Below are 13,066 nucleotides of genomic sequence, written 5' to 3' on the forward strand. Positions count from 1 at the left end.
AAATTAGCATATCAAGAAGAAAAGTAGGTTAGATCCTTTCCCTACGGATTTCTATGTGCAGAGCATTCAGTCACGGGAGTCCTCATTTCCAGTCTGAAGTTGTTCTGTCCAGTTTAGCATACAAATGACTGAAAACTGCATTTTTAGACCTTGTACAATAAATTTGGCCCAGACCCATCAAAGAGGAAAGGAAGGCCCCCGTTCCCAAACCCTGGACTGACTACAAGTGTAACTGCAGACAATATACTCTTGGTGGCTGGCTTGATCTCGGCCATCTCGGTGCCCATGTATAAACAGACCAAGCTTATCACTCCGGCCCATGATGCCACTCCTAGGTCAGGACATTGTTCTGAGAGCAAGCCCCGGTTTCCTGCTAATGTCACTCCCCAGGCATAGTTGGGAGTTTGGTCTAGGAGCGGTCTGCTTTCTAATTGCATTAGGAAAGTCTCTCACACATACATCTAAGAGTTCACAAAGTCACAACATGGCATAGTACATTTTCATTCCCACATTTTATACACAGCCTCAACAAAAGTCCCTCCGCCCACGTGCAGGTGAACATCTATCTGCATGGTTTAGCCAAGAAGAGATATGGCCAGTCTCATTGGAGTCTTGCCTAGGCTGCCTAGACGTGCAAGATGGTCCTAAAGGGATGCCCTTTGCCCATGTGCAGATGCTAACTTTCCAGGATTAAGTGGCATTACTACAACATGTCATTAATTTTATGCATCCTGCCACATTCCCTTCTATATTATATTTAGCTATGCACCTTATTGCTTTTCCATAATCTGGTGATTCATTTATTTATTTTCAATCAGCTTTATGTATTATCCTTGGAAAGAAAGACACAATTCATATGCATTTTGCAGCCTAAAGGACAAGATTTCTGTCACAATCACATCCCCACATGACGCATACAGAAGCTGAGTAAAGGGAGCTGGGAGACAAGAGACATTCATGCGGGGAAGAGGTTTTCTCTTCTCTGGGGGAAAGGGGCCAGAGGAGGGGTTGAAGGAAAAGGCTGTGGCAAATAACGCAGCCATTTCCAGAGATGGATTAGGTATCAAAAAGAAAGCAAAGTCAGTTCCTGATAGTTGACTGATACAAGACCAAACTCTGCTTTCACCTGCTGCCATGTGGTGATTGGCTCTGTCCCTACAGCACCATTTAGTGGCTGATAGGCCTCAGTAACTTTCAGCCTTCTCAAGTGGGCCCTGGGGGTAGAAGGTTTGAGAAGCTCTGACCTAGAGGACATAGCTGTGGCCTTTGGCCCTTCGCTGCTTCACTACTGGCCATGGTGGTGGTCATGCAATAATTTCGGTTTGTTTGTTTTTGTCTGACAGAAACATGCCATATCCATCGTCATGCCAATGAATATTGTGTATAAAGGTGCATCTAACATTTATACCCTCTGAAAATATTTACTTTGGGTTGTAAAGGTAAAGCTGCAATGCCGTTGCATGGATAAGCTGGGGAGAAAGAGTACCTATATGTGATTTAGTGATGTAATGATGGGCTATTGAATGAAATATATGAATTCCTAATACAGTGCTGCTGGGAAAAGGTCTTTTTTTCCCTTCCAGAGGACTGTGCCAGTATTGGGACTTCTGGAGAGAAGGAGAAACCCTCTACACACACACACAAAAAAACTCTGGCTGCCCGCTCAATTGCGGTGCCCAGGAAGGGAGACGGCAGGGCAGGAAAGAGGTCAGGACATACGTCAGCCCAGGGCTTCAAATAGCTAGCTGGGGTCATTGGGAGGCCTGCCAATTGCCTGCTGGGCCTATTAGATCACCTTGCTTTGGCTCAGCAAGCACCAGAGAGCTGTAACAAAGATAGCTTGGGGTGGGGGACAGAGATGAGCCACCTGTAAGATAGGTGGATTTAGGGAAATGCACTCACACCTGGACCTATGGCCACAGCTATCTCTCGAGATCCAATCACCTCAATTGTGGACCTGCCAGAACCTACCAGCTTTCATGCGGAAGGCACATGCTATACAGGACAGTGAGGTGTTTCAAATCTGGAAGCCTCGCCACATTTCTCACCAGGGAAACAACGTTGCACGGACAGGTGAGGTTCATGGAGCATGCATGCGAATGCACATCCATTTCACACCAGCTCCTATTTCCTGTTCGGTCCCTCCCTTCAGCTTGTTTTCCCCAAACAAGCCTTCCATCAATCTCAAGAGGGTACTTTCGATGTTCTTTTCTGATTGCCCCTCCCCTTTTAAAGCATAAGTAGCAGCAGTGCTTGGACTCCAGAGTCCCAGGTTCAAATCCCAGCAATGAAACCTGTCAGCCTAGTTTCCTCTCTCAAGGGTTGTTGTGGAGATAAAAGCATGGCAAGGAAAGGAAGCCCTGGACCACCAGCACTTCTTGGGAGGAAATATATATATATATGGCTAATCTAGCCTCTTATCAAGTCTTCCTGCGGCTTCTCCAACCACTAAATACAAGGGGAAAGGGAACAGAAAAGTTCATGGAAATGTTTGATGCAAGCCTGTCTACTTAGATGTAGGTCCTAGTGAATTCAGTGGGGCTTACTCACAGGTAAGTGGAGCTAGAATTGCAGCCTATTCCTTCTCTCACCAGTTAAAGAACTTCCTAGCTTTACTACCAGGTTCGACAGGCAGCAGCCCACAATTGTTTTTGCCTGCATCATTGCTCTCTCACACGCAATGACACTCTGAACGTGCAATTATCATTCAGCAACTGCAGCCAGCTCTTATATGTGAGGTGGAGACATTAACACAAGAGTTGGTGTTCCAAGTGCTTTTAAGCCTCACCTTAGAATAAAATTCATTGGTATTCATCTATCCCTTGGGACAAGAAAAAATGGAAGTATACTGGGTGGGAACAAGGAGTTTTCTTACCGGTAGCTCTAAACTGCCATCTGTTGGTCATTGTCAAGGCAATTAAACAAACATCTGTAAATCACCTCCATGACCCCCAATAGTGTACATGGAGACTTACAAGACTGGCTCCTTTTATTTTTCTCTTCCCACCCCACCCCATTTCCTCCTATGCCTTTCTTCTACAGTGGTACCTCTACTTACGAATTTAATGCATTCCGAACAAATTTGTAAGTCGAATCCCATAGGAATGCATTGGGAGAAAAAATTCGTAAGTCGAAGCAACCCTATCTAAAAATTCTTAAGTAGAAAAAAATCCTATCTAAACCGCATCCAAGATGGCGGACGGAGCTCCGTTTGTAAGTAGAGGTACCACTGTATTCCTTTTCCCCCCACTACTGAATTTGGGGAGGGGTATGTGTGGCTGTTTGTTGCAGCAAAAAAATGTCATGTAGCACCTTAAAGCCTACCACATGTATGATGCTGTATGCTTTTTTACAGAGGCCACTTCCACTATATTCTCAGAGTGCTATTCTCAGCAGGAGTTATAAAAGAGTAAGCTTCCCAATAATGGGGACAAGAGACTCCAAAATGCAAAGTAGTTGTATGTGTATGAGAAACCCAGTTATCAGCAAGGTAGGAGAGTATTTAGCCACTAAATTTTTGAGTTGAGTGGCCTATGATGTTCTCTTGGTGCAAATGAATCTATGCAGGACAGGGAACAACACAGCCACTTTTGCCTTTTGGGAGGTAATTCAGCAAAATGACAACTGCATATCAGGGCTTGTATTCACTGGGGAAGAAACAACCCAGGTTTCAATCTATTAACACCAATTAGAAACGCCATGTTCTGGTTCTAATCCTTTATTGGATAATCTGATAATTGTTTTATGTAGCCTTTGTAGCCCGAGTTCGCTTCTTCTTCACCACCACTGGCTTCTGGCTGCGCAGAATTGCACTAGCACGACGCAGAGCAGCCTGAGAAAGAGTTAAGAGGAAAAGTGAGCTAAGAAGAGCCTCAGATGGAAAACTGAGGCGGCAAACCACAGCACTTATTTCCAAGTCAAGCACCTCCAGCAGTTTCTTACAAAACCCAGATCCTGAAACACCTCGTTTCTATACCGCTCCTCAAACTTGTAATACCACCCTCTCCTCCCCACCTCTTTTCAGATCTACCAACTTAAATGAGCAGAACCATCTTCACTCCTAAAGCAGGAGTGAAACAGAAGCCCTTTGGCAATTTCTCAATGTCTTTTGCAATTCAAAACACGTAATTGTAGCCCTGGTTTACACAGAAGGGTGCTTTTCACTGACTGCACCACACTTTGAACATTCATAGGGTTAGATAGATTTCTTAAACTTTTCACTTTTCACTCCAAATGCCAGCTCACCCTGCCATTTTGTTTCTGATGAATTGCCACCATATGCTCATTGGAGTAGCGAAGGCTAAATATATCCCAGTGCAAATCTGCAGAGGGAGAAAGCAAAGGGCCTCATCTTACCATGCGCAGGTCTTTGCGGTAGTTGTTCTTGCGGATGATGTGGCGGAGGCTGCTAAGAGTGGCACGGGCATTTTTGTTGATGGTGATCTTCTCGTAAGAGGTGGCTGGCTTCCGCTGGCCTGCAAGAGTGAAAGGTTAGGTTGCATGGATGGAACAAGAAACTAGAATCTCTAAGATGGAAGCAGCAATAGCAAATGACACACCAGTGCACGTAGGAGAAAAATATAATAGTTTGGAAGTCCTTACCATCAGCCCCAGTCAACATTGTCAATAATTAGAATAAAGGTAAAATGGTAAGTCCAGTCAAAGGCAACTATGGGGTGTGGCGCTCAGCTCACTTTTCAGGCCCAGGGAGCCAGCGTTTGTCCACAGACAGCTTTCTGGGTCATGCGGCCAGCATGACTAAACCGCTTCTGGCGCAACGGAACACCGTGATGGAAACCAGAACGCACAGAAACGCCATTTACCTTTCTGATGCAGCAGTATCTATTTATCTACTTGTACTGATGTGCTTTTGAACTGCTAGGTTGGCAGGAGCTGGGACAGAGCAACGGGAGCTCACCCAGTTGCACGGATTCGAACTGCCAACTTTCCTATCAGCAAGCCCAAGAGGCACAGTGGTTTAGACCACAGCGCCACCCACGTCCCTTCAAAATAAGGAGAGATGTAGTCCAGCAACATCTGGAGATTCTCAGGTTCCCACATTATAGTCACCATGTGAGGTAGGCCAGTATTTTCACCCCATATTGCAGCTGAAGTTGAGAGACACAGCGGCCTGCCTAAGACCTACCCAGTAAGCTCAGCTGAATTTTTCAGCTCAAGACTTGCAGTCCAAACCCAGGTTCTAGATTATAGCACACACAAATGAGGGGCAATGGCTGATCTTAAACGATGGGATGATTCACAAAAGAGATTACCCTTCAAAGAGTTTGGTCCCAGGCAGAATAGGGTTTTATATGTAATAATTATCACCTTGAATTGCATGGGGAAACTGATAGCCAGTATAGCCGGTGTTATTTATTTTTCACCTTTTCCCTTGACAGGGCTCAAGGGGGCTTACAGATAAAACCAAGAACTGCTAAATAGACAGAAATATTGATCATTAAAATACAATTAAACATTGACAGAATTAAACCTATATACATCATTAAGGGGAGAGTGGCCACACAATCCCAACAGCTTGCCCCAGTCAAGATTTCTGCAGCAACCTTCCGCACCTATTGGTTTCTCTCTGGTTTTCAAAGGCAGCTCCACACAAATCACATAGCAGTAGCAAAACTGAGATATGCACGTAGGACCATAGCCAGAACTGACTATCAGGTAAGGCACATCTGGCAAAGCAGCTGAACTTCGGCAAAAGTACAGTACTCCTAGCCACAGATTTGTGAACATCCAAGAAGCCAGATCCAGGAGATCTTGAGAAGTGCAACACCATCCAAAACAGGACAACCTCCTATTCCTGAGCCAGTAGAACTCCTACCTAACAGCACTGGTCTTGTCCCGATTTAAATTTGTGTTTGTTTACCTTCATCCAGTCTGCCACTGGGTCCAGACAGATTCAGAACTGTCTGGCCTCCCCAGAACAGGGTGGCATGGAACTATAGAGCTGAGTCTCATCAGCATACCGAAGTAAACCCACTCCCTGGCCCCAGATGATCTATCTCCAAGTGTAGATGTTGAAGAGAATTGGTGATTTTATGACCCCACAGAGAAATATGCAGACCTTAATTTTCGATAACATTTCCTGTCCCCCAAATCCATATTTCCAAGCATTTAGAATTTCATTTTGAAACAATGGCTGGAATGAATATGGGCACTTGGGACAGACAGGCAGTGTGGGCAAAAACTGCATCCCTCTGGCACTCTACGAAATGCTGCACTATCTACACACAATTTTTCTATGGCTCTAGAACCAGAAACTTACTTTTTTAAAGAAAAAATATCTATACACAGCTTACTTGCTATCCATGGTCTGGTGGAGCTGCTTCCACGACCCTATTGTAGTGCTTATTCACTAAGCAGAATTAAACAGATCTTTTACACCCTGCTCACGACTCTCCCCCCCAACTGCTGCCCCCCTCATTCCATTCAGCATCATTTTGCTCTAAAGTAGGGTAACCCACCTGCACGCTTCTTGAGGACCACAACAATGCCCTTCCCATCAGCTGCAGGTTCCACCCCAACAGTCTTGCGATGAATCAGTCCATTGTAGCGGAAAGAGTTGCGGGCTTTGAGGTTGTTTGGTTCCTTGGAAGAAACAAAAAAGGTGTTACTAGGACTCCTGGGTTCCAAGAGGAAAAGAGGATAGCTTAAGAGGTCTGGAACAATGTGTTTGAAAGTGAGGGATTCCCCCCCCCTTTTTTTTTGCTTCAAAAAGGGAAATAGAATTGTTGGAAAATAAAACCTAGGTCAGCAAAGTTTTTTTAGGAAGGAAATAAGCATTAGAAGTTTCAGCAAAGAGGATAGAAGGTCAAGGCTCCTGGTTTTTATTTCTTAATTGAGGGCAGCTTACCGTGCTATATATTTGCTTGTTCCTTTTGATAAGGAAACTCGAGCAGTTGCGCACTATCATCCATTGCAGATGGGCAGACATCGTGCAGAATCCTAGGGATGAGAAGACCAAGCAATGAGAATATAAGAAAAAGAAATACGCCATTGTCAGAAACCCAGTGCATATCCGTCTATGACCTCGCACTCTCCTGCTTTAGGTATTTCCCCTCTAATTTTATGCTCCTTTGCACATTATTCCAATCCTGACATCCTGGTACCTCTAAATGTCACAGTCCTCTCCCAACACAATGAAAGAGAGAATGTGCTGTTGTGGTTAGAATGCTGGACAAGGACCTGGCAGATCAGGGCCCAAGTCCCCACTCAAGCAATGAAACTCACTGGCTCACCTTCAGTCTCTCTCTCTTTCTCAGGCTAACATCACTTACTTGTAAAGATGAAATGGGAGAGGTGTATATGCCACCTTGATCTCCTTGGAGAAAAAGTGGGATATAAATGTAGTAACAAAGAGGGGGCTATGCTAATCAGATTCCTAATACAGTACACTACAATACAGACAAAAGGGAATTATTAGGCGTCAACCTCAAGAATAGGCTATTTGTTTAAATACCACATCTTCTATCAGTGAGTGGTAGTACAGTAGTAGAATTCTGTCATATCTTCTTCCCCCTGATATGTCACAGCAAGTAGACACACAGCCAATGAAGGAAAGGGAAATATAAACTTAAAAGGAGCAAAATAACACAGGTATGGCATTATCGGAGAAGAGATCATGTGATTAGGAAGATGCCTGCAAATGAATTGCTGTTTACCATCAGGCATAATCTACCCTTATAACATCATTAAACCAGGGTTTCCCAAAGTGATGGGTACTGAACACCCTGAGGTCAATGGGACTATGTAGAAGGTAAAGAAAGACCTTGGGGTGGAAATGAAGTTTACAAGGGATAGTGCAAATGAACGAACAACAAATTACTTTGGAATTATGAGCCTCAAATAAAAAGGGTGTGGGGATATAAAGTGCACCTTCCTCGCCATTGAGAAGCCTCTGTATTTAATAAGATATCTAATTTTTACATTTTCTGAAACCTAGAGATGGCAATTGATGGTTACTAAATGTTTATTATATATAATTCATGCTTTATTTTATTTCATTTACATTTCTAAGAATTTGGGTTCAGGTGAATGACATCTTTCAAAGTTCATCACTGGGTCAATGAACCCTGCATTAATTCTCCTTACCATACATAGAGTCATATTATACCTTTGAAACATGCCACGCATTCATTCTAACCTCAAGATAGTGAGGCAACAATGCACAGACTGTATTTCACACACGCAAAAACCGGTCTCAGGAGCTGACAAGCATCCTCAACACAGTAAGGGAGAGAGAGAGCCCCTTAACTGTTAAAAATTTAGCCCAATCTTAGCGCACACCAAAAGCAAAATGAATCTGCGCGCTGCCTCCCAGAATAAGGGCAGGAATTAGGCGACCCACAACCCCTTTTTGTGCCCAATTGAAATCAACCTAAAAGACTGAAATGGAGGGATTGGCCACGTGACAGCCGCCTCCAAACAAAGTTCCCTTCCCCACTACCTGGTAGGCCTCAGACCCATACACTGCGGGAGAGGACCCCGAACCTGCCCTCACTACCCCCAATTCTCTTCCCTCCCCTCCAACCAGGATAAATCCCACTTCCCCCGTCCAGGACAAACACGAGGCCTACTCCTTACCTTCTTCACGCGACGACGGCCGGAAACGGAAAAGGAGGTCCGGAGCCGGCGCGAGGGGGTTTTATACCAGCTCCCTCCCACCTCTCGGTGCTGCCCGCCTCTTCCGCTTTGCGGAGCCGGGAGTCTCGCGGGAACTTCCGGCCTACGTTCGAACAGCTTTTCCAATCCGACTGTGGATGCAAAGCTATAGAGGGGCGGGGGAGAGAGGGCGGTTTCGCCACAGAGATGAGGGATAGAGCGGCTATAGAGAGGCCAATGGTGGCTTTCACTTTTGAACGGCAGCCGAATCCGGGGGCCTTTCGCGAAGCCTTCGGGAAATGGCGGCGCTCCTATGAGGAGGGCTTCGGAAAAGCTCGGTGGCATCTCGGAACCGCTCGGGTTTCCCTTCGGGCGGTTCTGCATGACGTCAGGAGCGTTCCGAGAAGGCGGCAGTGGACGATCGAGCGAGAAGCCGGAGCCAATCGGAAACTGCCGGGAGCGCCTTTCGCATGCTCTGCTCGGGCTGCTCAGTTCAGCGGCTGCTGCCTCTGGCGGAGGGTGGCGAGAGCCTGACTCATTTTTGCGCATTCTACACTAGCGTGATGGGGAAAGAGAGAGAAAAAATAATTGAGTTTTGAGGGACGTCTGTGCCACTTCATTTGTTTTAAGCATTCATATACCACTTTTTAGATACACAAAACTCCAAAGTGACGTAAACAGTGTGAGTGGGGAAGGGGATTTTTTTAAAAAAACCACACACACACCATAACTTAATAAACACAATTTGGGACAAAATAGAGACTTGCGACACATCAGGAGATTAACAAATGTATTGTGGCATCATCTTTCTGTGGATCAGACGTGAAGTGACAAAATGGGTTGGGGTGTGTATATTTTTGCACATACCCTAGTAACTGTAACTAAGCTTAAGTTCTGAAGAAGTGTGCATGCACACGAAAGCTCATACCTATGACAAACTTAGTTGGTCTCTAAGGTGCTACTGGAAGGATTTTTTATTTTTATTTTAAGCTTAAGTACATGTACCTGAAATAACACAAAGGATTCCACTTTTCTTCCCTGCTTCTGCTTGCCCCCTTTTCTTCTGTTGTCTTACCTGTGATGAATTTTGTATTACAGATTCCTTGCTGCAAGGACCTCTCCTCTTTTATCTTTTGAAAAGCATCGTGCATGAAGAAGGCAGGTTGTGTTTTGATGAAAACAATCATATTTCTTGAGCCTGAAGCACAAGAGAAAGTGCACACACTGAACTGAATGCATGAGTTGACGCTGAATCCCAGAAGATGGGAAGTCCTTTGGGTAGGCAGTTCCCAGGTTGGGGAATTGGGCATTTTGCTTGTTCTGGACAGATGTGTAGTATTGGGGCAGAGGGGGTGCTTATTGAGCCATTGTTGTCAATGAATGGTTCAATAAGTTTCTGCAGTGGATCATTGCATCCCTTTTCCAGCTCGGGCTAGTGTGCGAGATACAGCCATTACTTGGACTGGGATGGCTTGATGAAGTGACCCATGTATTGGTTAATCTCAAGATTTGACTCCTGGATTGTGCCTTGTGTAAGGCTGCCTTAAGGTTGGCTCAGAAGTTGCCGCTTACACAAAACTCCACCGTTTAGGCTGTTAACGGAACAGCCTCCGGTAATCACGAAACACTTCTGTTGATGGAGCAACATGATCTGCCTATTCATTTATTTAAGACATTTATATGTCGCTTAAATAGTTACTGGTTTCTGGTTTTAAATAGTTACATTTCTAAGCAACTGTGCACAAAAAAACCCAATCCACTGAAAACTGGGACAATAAAACAAAAAATCAGCATAAAACCAAACACTACAGTACTTTAAAGGTTCTGTTCGCTGACTTACAAAGCCCTGAACAATTTGGGACTTGGTTACCTGAGGTAACACCTGCACTGTCCTGGCTTCTGAAACCTCAGGATGAAGCCCTCTTGGTTGATCTGATGGCAACCAGGGGAGGGCCTTCTCTGCCGTGGCCCCCTGTTGCAAGCGGTCTGATGACTTTTGTGTGTGTGATCACCCAGGTTTTTAGCAAAGGCTCCTCCCCACGGCCCAACAAATTCCACACTCCAAGTTATGGCAGTTCGTGATGGGGGACGGGACAGGAAATGAGAGCCAATGTGGTGTAGTGGTTAGAGCAGGCTTCTTCAAACTCGGCCCTCCAGGTGTTTTTTGCCTACAACTCCCATGATCCCTAGCTAGCAGGATCAGTGGTCAGGGATGATGGGAATTGTAGTCTCAAAACATCTGGAGAGCCGAGTTTGAGGAAGCCTGGGTTAGAGTGTTGGACTAGGACCTGGGAGACCAGGGTTCAAATACCTACTTGACCACAAAGCTCATTGGGTGATGTTGTAAACAAAATCTTCCCTTATTCCCTTATGGGGTACACAAGAGCCCTTATAGAGTCCTTTATAGGTTCTCCATCGGTAGGAGAAAATAACAGAGGCCAACCAGAGAATATTGAGAAGCAAAGCAGCTAGTAAGCCTGATCTTTATTGAACTCTAGAAACAGGGTGCTCCCCTCACACGCAGGAGAAAGGAGGAGGACCCAGAACAAAGGTGCCTGCCCTTATATAGACATTTTAAATTGCCCGCCCTGGAGTCCAAGACCACACCCAGAAACCTCATACATAGATCACAGAAGGGGTGTAGCCCAAGACCACCCCCCAGATACATCATACCTACATCACAGAAAAGGCGGTCTACAACAGAAATTTGAATGTTGTTGTTTTTCATGTCTGCCAGGTGATCTGATAATGCCTTTTCTGGTAGTCTGGCCATTCCTTTGAGATGGTAATCACGTAATTCCTGAGACAATGGGAAGGTTCCCTCACCCCCTCCCTCCTTGCAGAGAAACATTTGGTCAGTTTGGGAGTCAAAATGGTTTCAGGACTTTGCTGCTCCAGACGTGTGGTTTATATTTTTATGTGTGTGTTTGCTTGGTACATTTATGAACTTTTATATATGACCTTAATTTTTTTTTATTACAGCGACTTTGGGCCGGTCACTGCCACTCAGCCTAACCTACCCCACAGGGTTGTGGTGGGGATTAAATGAGGAGAAGGAAAACCATTGAGCTCCTTGGAGAAAAAGGCGGGATTAGAAATGCAATAAATGCAAGCAAATAAGCAGCAATATGTTCTTCATTAGCTGACTTAAGGTTCTGCTCCAACCTGTTAACTCATTGCAGTATCTCGTATTCTCTGAGAATGAAGCAGCCACAACAGCCTATAATAGGATATTTCCATCCCTCCATACACCTTAGAAATGACTGGTTACTCCCCCCCCCCAGCTCACTTTGCAACACGTCCCCCCCCCACTGCTTTGTTTCCCTCCCAGAACTCTCTGTGACTTTTGTTCTGCCATGGAGATGTTCTCCCCTTGTTTCTTTTATGCCACCTTGTGACTTCTTTGATCTCTCTCTCTCTTGTGTAATCTTTCACACCTCCCAATGACTCTGTGTGTGCTTCCTTGCGGTCTCACGCCCTCCTCCTCCTCGGTTTTCTATTTATTTTCTCCTCTCACGCAACAGTTTCATGCTGCGATTTTTATTCTAAAACAACATCATTCCCCCTCGCCCCCTAGAAACTAATTTCACACTTTCTTCTGCAATCCTTGCTCTGCAAATTGCTTATTTGCTCCTCCTTTGGGACAGGTCCCGACAGGGACAGAGACTGGCAAGGGGCACCCAGAAGCCGGCTCTGCGCCCTCTGCCACAAGGGAAGCTCTGCAGCCGGCCCATGGGTGGACAGGCAAGCAGATAGGAGACTTCATGGTGGACAGCTGTCCATTAGGGATAATGGGGCACTGCCTCACCAACCTCGCTTGCCATCAATGGGGCCCCACCTGCCTGCCTTCTGACTTGCAGCCATGCCAGGTGGTAGTCCTAGCTGTCAGCTTCCTCCTCCTTATTCCCAGTGCCTCCCAGAGTGGCTCCACCTACTGCTGCCCTCTCTGCCTTCTGTCCTGCCAGTCCCGCTGTGGCTTAGCAGATCCACAGATCCTGGAGGGAAGGAGAATGGCAGAGGGGGGGGGGCAAACTGGCAGCAGGCAGAGGGGTGGGCTCTGGAGGTGTAAGACTCTTCCCAGGGTATCCAAGGCTACAGAGACATTCCCGAGTCATTGCACTCAGCTCAGCTTCTCTGAGCCAGCATGATGTAGAAGCTAGAGAGCTTGGACTAGCACCTAAGAGACCAGAGTTCAAATCCCCACTCGGCCATGAATTTCACAGGGTGACCTTGGTCCAGCCCCAATCTCTCAGCCTAACCAGAACAGGATTGTTCTGTGGATAAAATGGGGAGGAAGAGAACCATGTCTTGAGCTCGGAGGAAAGGTGGGATATAATTCGAAAAGTAAATGATTTCGGAATTAACCTCAGCAGAGCTTCCAGCTGAAATGCTTGAAAGCCCTGTATCCAACCACTACCCCATCAATCCATTCATTCCTTGTGCTGGCAAG

General features: G+C 45.7%; 1 protein-coding gene across 1 annotated transcript; it reads right to left on the reverse strand.

Annotated features, from left to right (window-relative positions):
• Nucleotides 1-3,702: 3,702 nt before the first annotated feature.
• RPL28 (ribosomal protein L28) lies at nt 3,703-8,635 on the reverse strand. Its single transcript, XM_035136627.3, has 5 exons — nt 8,599-8,635; nt 6,869-6,960; nt 6,480-6,603; nt 4,357-4,475; nt 3,703-3,832 (listed from the first exon to the last, which is right to left on the reverse strand). Exons 2-5 carry the CDS (start codon nt 6,947-6,949, stop codon nt 3,743-3,745), a joined length of 414 nt encoding a protein of 137 aa, XP_034992518.1. The 5' UTR covers nt 6,950-6,960; nt 8,599-8,635; the 3' UTR covers nt 3,703-3,742.
• Nucleotides 8,636-13,066: the final 4,431 nt, after the last annotated feature.

This window comes from Zootoca vivipara, chromosome 12, assembly GCF_965207765.1.
Source record: "Zootoca vivipara chromosome 12, rZooViv2.hap1.1, whole genome shotgun sequence".
Lineage (NCBI taxonomy): Eukaryota > Metazoa > Chordata > Lepidosauria > Squamata > Lacertidae > Zootoca > Zootoca vivipara.

Excerpts from the sequence above, each read along its gene's own strand:
- RPL28 (XM_035136627.3), bottom strand. The coding sequence starts at position 6,949 with ATGTCTGCCCATCTGCAATGGATGATAGTGCGCAACTGCTCGAGTTTC. Across the intron at positions 6,604-6,868 it reads ACAAGCAAATATATAGCACG|GAACCAAACAACCTCAAAGC; the intron begins GTAAGCTGCCCT and ends GTTTCTTCCAAG. Across the intron at positions 3,833-4,356 it reads ACCGCAAAGACCTGCGCATG|GCTGCTCTGCGTCGTGCTAG; the intron begins GTAAGATGAGGC and ends ACTCTTTCTCAG.